Source organism: Nymphalis io, chromosome 22 (assembly GCF_905147045.1).
Source record: "Nymphalis io chromosome 22, ilAglIoxx1.1, whole genome shotgun sequence".
Lineage (NCBI taxonomy): Eukaryota > Metazoa > Arthropoda > Insecta > Lepidoptera > Nymphalidae > Nymphalis > Nymphalis io.
In genome coordinates, this window is record NC_065909.1 from 5,802,308 (window position 1) to 5,809,650 (window position 7,343).

General features: G+C 28.8%; 2 protein-coding genes across 3 annotated transcripts; one reads left to right on the plus strand and one right to left on the minus strand.

Annotated features, from left to right (window-relative positions):
• Nucleotides 1–205: 205 nt before the first annotated feature.
• Nucleotides 206–3,746, plus strand: LOC126777259 (60S ribosomal protein L7). Its single transcript, XM_050500264.1, has 7 exons — nt 206–301; nt 869–1,016; nt 1,519–1,638; nt 2,245–2,334; nt 2,675–2,818; nt 3,092–3,241; nt 3,579–3,746. Exons 2-7 carry the CDS (start codon nt 873–875, stop codon nt 3,717–3,719), a joined length of 789 nt encoding a protein of 262 aa, XP_050356221.1. The 5' UTR covers nt 206–301; nt 869–872; the 3' UTR covers nt 3,720–3,746.
• Nucleotides 3,742–7,088, minus strand: LOC126777165 (uncharacterized). Of its 2 annotated transcripts, none has more exons than XM_050500113.1 (2): nt 6,419–7,088; nt 3,742–4,697 (listed from the first exon to the last, which is right to left on the minus strand). In XM_050500113.1, the coding sequence occupies exons 1-2, from the start codon at nt 7,004–7,006 to the stop codon at nt 4,587–4,589; spliced, it is 699 nt and encodes a 232-aa protein (XP_050356070.1). In that variant the 5' UTR covers nt 7,007–7,088; the 3' UTR covers nt 3,742–4,586. The 2 variants fall into 2 exon arrangements, with proteins under 2 accessions (XP_050356070.1, XP_050356069.1); XM_050500112.1 differs by having other exon boundaries at nt 4,877–7,088.
• Nucleotides 7,089–7,343: the final 255 nt, after the last annotated feature.

Below are 7,343 nucleotides of genomic sequence, written 5' to 3' on the forward strand. Positions count from 1 at the left end.
TCGATCTATCAATTATTGTTGTTATAGAAACAAGCAATTTATAAGTTTTGTTATTATGTCTATGTCGTCATTTATTTATTTTTTATTCATAGACTGTTTCATATATTTTTTAGTAATGCGTTTAATTTTTTTTATAAAAAGGTAGATAGGTATTTTTTTAATTTTGAATTATTTTTGGTTCTTTATAATTTTCTAATTGCCATATAAAAAAATAAAAAATATGGCGATTACCGGAAGTCTATGGTTCCTGTCGTTCTTTCTATAATTTGACACACGTGCCGCGTGGAGTTTTGCCTCGCAGGTTGCTATATTTTTAATTATTTATTGATAATATAGTGTAAATCACGTTATTTATTATTAAGGAATAAAGTAATAGTGCCAATATATCAAAAAAGTTAAAGGGTTTTGTGAAAAGTGATACACAAAGGAGTGGTTAATATCCGATGCCAGTGATCACTTAACTTGTTTCAATAAAACTTTAATATAACCCTTTTAGCTTAAATTTTAAGTAAATAGAACCAAAATTTTTATATATCTAACTCATTACTAAAATTTTACTGATTTCCAATTACGCTATTGACAATATTCTAACCTATAACTGGTGCATGCTTTGATTAAATAATGTGTAAATAAATATTATAATTGCTGCCTTAAAGGATTAAAATTTATCCATAAATGTAACAAATTATTTTTGTTTATTTTTATGGTATTGTCTTGAAAACATGTTTCAGTAATAAAGAAAACATTGTCCCTAACCTTATTGACAATCGCAAGTAATATTAAATTTTGTTAACATGTTGATAACAAATATGCAACTTATATTTTGATATTTCGTTGTTTAAATGTTTTGATATTATTTATATCGCAGCACAATGGTGGCGACAACAGACAAAAAGGCTCCGGCCGAGAAGAAGGTAGTTAAGGGCAAGGAAGACAGCAAGAAGCTTCCCGCAGTCCCTGAGTCAGTTCTCAAGCACCGCAAACGCAGGGAGGCTCTCCGAACCCGTCGTATTCAGGTAATGATAGTTATCTTGTTTGATAAACATTCCTTCATGCTTTTATAAATATAAATTCATAATTATTAGAAGTCCTGCTGGTGTATATTTAGTTTTAATATTGTCATAAGCAATTAGGTCATCAAGTAGACTACTAACTGCTTTTCACAATATTTTATTTGACCACACAGGAATTTGGTTTTTGTGTTTACTCATATTATATTATTTCAAGGTATGTTAAAACAACATTGTCAGATTAATATTATAAAAAATTAGATTTACCAGTAAAATATTGTCAATTGCTTATGTTTTTTAAATAAATATATTATTAATAAATAATATAATCACTGTTACTATAAACCGTTTTCCTCATTTCGTAATAAGTCATTTCCATGATGATACTAAATTCAAAGGCATAGTTCATCTGAATAAGATGCTGTTAAAACATTTATCTGATCACTTCAATTAGTATATCTCCTTAAATTGTTAAAATGTAATTTTTAAAAAGGTTAATTATAATTAGGTGACAATCAAAAGGCGTTCCGCTGCCCACAAGAAGAGGAAAGAAATCTTCAAGAGGGCTGAACAGTATGTTAAGGAATACCGCATCAAGGAGCGTGATGAGATCAGGCTGGTCAGACAGGTAATAAAACCATTTTAATATATACATAGTTTCATATTTCAATAATATGTGAAATCACAATATACATGTTTCTAAGAGTTTACAAAAAAATAATATATATATATTTTTGGTATTACAAGACTGACTTGAAAGTTTTTAAATAACATTAAATTAAATTCGTTATTCATATTTATTGCACAAAGTTAACTGATGTCACAACATATTTTTTTATTATTAAAATAATAACTTATGATATTATATTCATTGTTATTATGTAAATATTTAAAATAATATTTTATGAATAAATGATTTACATAGATAAAAATAAAAAAAAAATATATTTAAGGAGAATTTTTAGTGAACCACAACATTATATAGTTTCAAATGTAATAAATGATTTTTTTTTTTATAACTAACTACTTAGTTAAAATCCAATTTTGCCATGATAAAATAATGGTGAATTAGGTTTGAGGAATGGAGAGATTGTGATAAATTGAATGAAAACTGTATGAAAATTGTAGACTAAGTACATTGAAACATAGTAACCAGTTTAAACTGGATATGATTTATGGATACTCCTAAAGTGGTACAGACATACAAATATGTAATTTCATTTAATCTTTTCAGGCACGCAACCGAGGCAATTACTACGTTCCCGGTGAAGCCAAGCTCGCTTTCGTCATTCGTATCCGTGGTATCAACCAAGTTTCACCTAAGGTAAGTTAATATGCATGATTAATTATTTGTAATGGGATAATATATAATTACAGGATGTTTATTGTACACTATCTGAAATAGACCTCACCTGAAACTCAGCTACATGTTTCTAAACTAGATGAACGTAATCTATATGTATTATGATACAACATTATATATAATACAATAATAATTCTATCTAGTTAATTTGTCAGGTCAAAACAAGGCTTTATAATAATATTTTAGACATTATAATAGAGTACTATTGTTATTCTATGCTATAAATAACAATTTACATTTTACTTCTATTTTTTATTTCTTATTAAAATAAGGGTAGTCTGATAAAGAATGTACATTTTAGGTACGCAAAGTCCTCAAGCTGTTTAGATTGCGTCAAATAAATAATGGTGTCTTCATCAAATTGAACAAGGCCACAGTCAACATGATGCGTATTGCTGAGCCCTACATCACTTGGGGTTACCCCAACCTGAAGAGTGTTCGTGAGGTAAATAAATGAATCTGAAAATATTTTTAATATGTCAAAAATACATTGTTTTACGTGTAATTTAAAGAAAATAAAAATAGCTTAGGGTTTTGGAGTTTCGTCTGTACTCTATTGACAGTGGAACAATTATATTGCCACTAGCACATTTTTTTCATTTCTTTTTTTCAAGGCCTTATTTTACCAAGATTTGGTACTATTTGGAATAGATAAAGAATTTGTTAAATTGAATGAAGTATGTTTTGTATATTTTAATTCATTATTTTTTTGTTGCAGCTGATCTACAAGCGCGGTTTTGCCAAAGTGAAGGGACAACGTGTACCCATCACTTCCAACAAGGTCATTGAGGACAAGCTTGGCAAGAGCAACATCATCTGTGTGGAGGATCTCATCCACGAAATCTTCACTGTTGGTGATAAATTCAAGGTATGTTTTCTTTATAACTTATAAATATCAGGTGTATACATAAATTAAAATGGTAGTCTTGATAGTTGTTATTTGACTTCTTGATATGAAATGGGTCATCGTATATTTATGCTTGCTTTTGACTAAGTTTAATTAAGTTAAAATTTGTACTATTAAGACAAAAAACAATTCCTCTACACATTTGTATATATCAAATTACTCCTAAAATGTCAGTTTATATATAAAAATGTTCTCATGAGACATCATTTTTACAGCGTAGTTCTTAATATAACAATTGGAGGTGTTTAGAAATGTATCATTTACAAGACATGTAGTTAAATATAATTTATTGTTTCAGTATGCAAGCAATTTTCTATGGCCATTCAAGCTCAACAACCCAACGGGAGGCTGGCGTAAGAAAACCATTCACTATGTGGATGGTGGTGACTTCGGTAACCGTGAGGACAAGATCAACGAGCTCCTCAGGAGAATGGTCTAAATAAATAGATTATAATTTTAAAATTAATCTATATTTTTTTTTATTTATCTACTATCAATATCCTATCCAATCCTTATATATAGGTTTCAAGCAAATTTTCAGTACAATTTTTAAAGAATGAACAAAATGCTTTGGAATAGGAATCAAATTATTATTGCATATAACTAAATTAATATACAGAATAGGTAAGGGTAGATACAAATAGGTTTAATTCAAAAAGAGAATGAACTTTTCCTTGTTGGACTTCAGTGCCGAAAGACAGAAATAATTGTACGAAATATTATTACATCATTGATTATAATAATTAATTGTTGTATGTATTGTGAGGACTAAAAGGATTAAACTTTAAATCTTTTAGGGTTTCAAACTTTAATATCATATCTGTAGTATTGTAATTTTAAGCTTTCAATGTATAACGTTATCATGATACACAGGTTCAATGACAAAATAAAATTACATTTTTCATAAAAAAAAAATTAATAAACATAAATAAATATTTAGAACATTGCTTGAAATATACAATTTTATTTATTAAAAAGACTAGTCAACTGTTCACGATTACTGTTATATTCCAGCGCTAACTGCACAGTAGACCGAATATGGCTTGACAAAAGCTAGCCACTGGACCAGTGGAGTAGAAAGTTATTTAAAGGCAAAATTCTGTAGTTTAACAACATATTAAAATTAAATAGTTAAGCCAAAACATTGATAATATAAATAACAATTGTGACCAGGCCCCGATTCATAGATCCAAGGTAGTTTGATATGGTTCAGCTGGATGGGGCCTATCGGCTAGCGGGACCCTAGGCCAGTGCCTTGTAGGCATGAAACGGGCTGATTGTGACTAGCTTTTTAAAAATATTTATCTTATATAACTATAGCACCAATGATATTCCTTTGGTATTGATCAAATATGTTGATGAATTCTTCATTTGAAATTTGTTTGTACAAGCATACTTTGACTTTTCTTTCCATATTCTGAAATAGAAATATATTATTAGACTGAACTCTAATATAATATATATAAAAATTAAAAAGGTTAGTCAATTTTAATTTTGTATACCCGTTGTTACGGGTTTAGAAAAGCATATAGGGTTACCCAACACCTGCTTCCTCACAAGCGAGCGGAACTTTTGAATAAATAAAAATATGATTACCTCAATTGAGTCATATAATGAATTGCTAGTAAATTCGTGTTCGTAATTTCTAAAATTATAGTGAGCGACACTAGAGAAAAAATTTCTGATACCAAAAGCTACTTGCGCATTTTTAGAGGTCACCTTTAATAAAGGGTCGAAAATACCATCATTTGAAATTTCTACTTCCACTCTTTCATTGTCTAATGAGAAGCAAAGATTAGTCTGCGATTTCAGGAATTCTTCCGATGATAATTCATTCAATAAATATTTTGCTTTGCTAATATCAAAATTGGCAAAAAAGTAATTGCTATTTTTCAATGAATCCTTATAGTTATTCGGTAATTTGACGTAAAATGACCATTTAAATGTTGTCCCTGTGTTTGGAACTCTATGAATTTTAAATAATTTCCCATAGTGCTTGCAAGCTGTTTCGTAAATTGAATCCGCAATAGGTTTTTTTGGTTCCTTAATAAATTGTATGTTATGTCTTGAATAATTCGTTTTAATAAAGTTTTCTGGATTTAAAACAATTTTATTACAGTGCAAAATTGTCCAGAGAGTGTCATTTTCATTTAGAGCTCCAGGTATATAAGTTGCCAATTTAATGTCTACGGTTATTTTTGTTAAATTTAACATTTGTGTGTTTAATGGTACGACAATGTTCATAGTTTTCAACTGTTCCTGAACTGCTATACTGGTTGTTTTTAAAATGTTGCAGTCAGACAGCAGTGTGATATGTATCTTTAAATTACCAAAAAGGTTAGAGAGTATATCACAAAATTTTTGTTGCAAATGATAAGTCGTAGTGATTTTTATGAGAAAATATATTGTGTCTGAGTTGAAATATTCTTCAACATTATTTGTCATTGTTAATATAATATCTTTATTCAATATATCTTCATAATTATCTAGTACAATAACTTTATACTGAATAATTTCATCCATCACGTCTTTTCTGTTCGACAAAGCTAATGTTGTAAGATAATTTTCTTCCTTTTTGATATTTTTAATTATTTGATCATTTCTTTTTATTTCCTCCATTATTTTGTCTAAGTAATCACAGTTATTTAAAAGATCTTTCGCTGGATAATAATCTCCATCTGTAGTAGGAAGTTTAAGATAGTATGATTCATCTTCAAGAGGTATTAAATAAACTAACTTTGAATACGTTGTGCAGACAATCTGATCTGCAACCTTAATGAAATCTTTGACATGCCTTACCATAAATTCTCTGAACGTTATGTCAGTTTCAGTAAATGTGTTTTCAGATTTCCACATAGAAATGCCATCGGTGTATATCATAGTGTTATTAATAGATAGACATTTATTTATAGCAGTATTTAAATGTATGATATCAGGTGTTTTATATTCACTATTAATTGGTTGCTTTATCAATGTCCCGGAAGCTAAACTTATAATTATACTTAGATTGTTGTCGTTAATAAAACTGATATTGTTGATTTGTGATGGATAAGTCAGTAATTTTCTAAGAGATACATTTTGTTGGGTCAATTTCAAACATATTAGAAGAGCATACAATGTTAAATTATCAAAACTTACAATTACTAAAAGTTGATTTGTCCATTGAATCTCTTTTAACTGGAATAAATCTTTAATGTGTGTAAATTCTGTTTCATTTAATACACGAGAGCGAAAAATCATCTTACCACGAATAACATTTTTTAAACATAGTTCGGTTTCATTCGATATTTCAATTTTTTTCTCCAAGGGATAATCTGAACTTATTTTATGGATACAAAAGTATAATTTTGTTGCTTCTTGTTGAATACTGAATGTAACATTGTAATTTTCGTTGCAATCTATACATAAAATTCCCGTTTCTCGTGTCTGAAAACTAGTCTTAATTCTTTTCTGAGCTGACTGTTTAAACTTCAGTGGAGATACGTAAATGTAGCCACTGTGATCTAAGCAGATCAGATAGTTATCCGATAAAATTACTTGAGCAGTTCTAAATTCAGTAAAATTTGTCCACTGGCAAACGTTATTCAAACTTTCATATTTTAGCTCATCGAACAAAAATATTTGATATTTATTCCAAAATACTATTGACCGACTAGACACATTGTACACTATGTTTAAATTGTCCAATAACTTATGTTGTAATTTAATGACCTTCATAGAATCCATTCTTATTAATTTGTATTAAATAACAAGTTTGTGTTTGTAAGTAATTTATCTTGAAAACCATTTTTTCGCGCCGTTATCGTAGTTTTTTCATTTGTCAATGTCAGTGTCTTATATAATCTTGCTAAACGTCAGTTGTCGTCTAGCAACAGAGCTGCCACTCGGATTTGTATAGACTTAAATAATAAAAATAAAATTATTTTCTCTCCTACAGACATTTATATTTACATTTTTTTATATATCTTAATAATAAATACATTTGTATGTGGGAAGCAGGAATCCAAACTAGGTTGCCCTGTACTAAGTGTCTCCTGGCTCCCCCTCTTAGGTTAGGAACTAT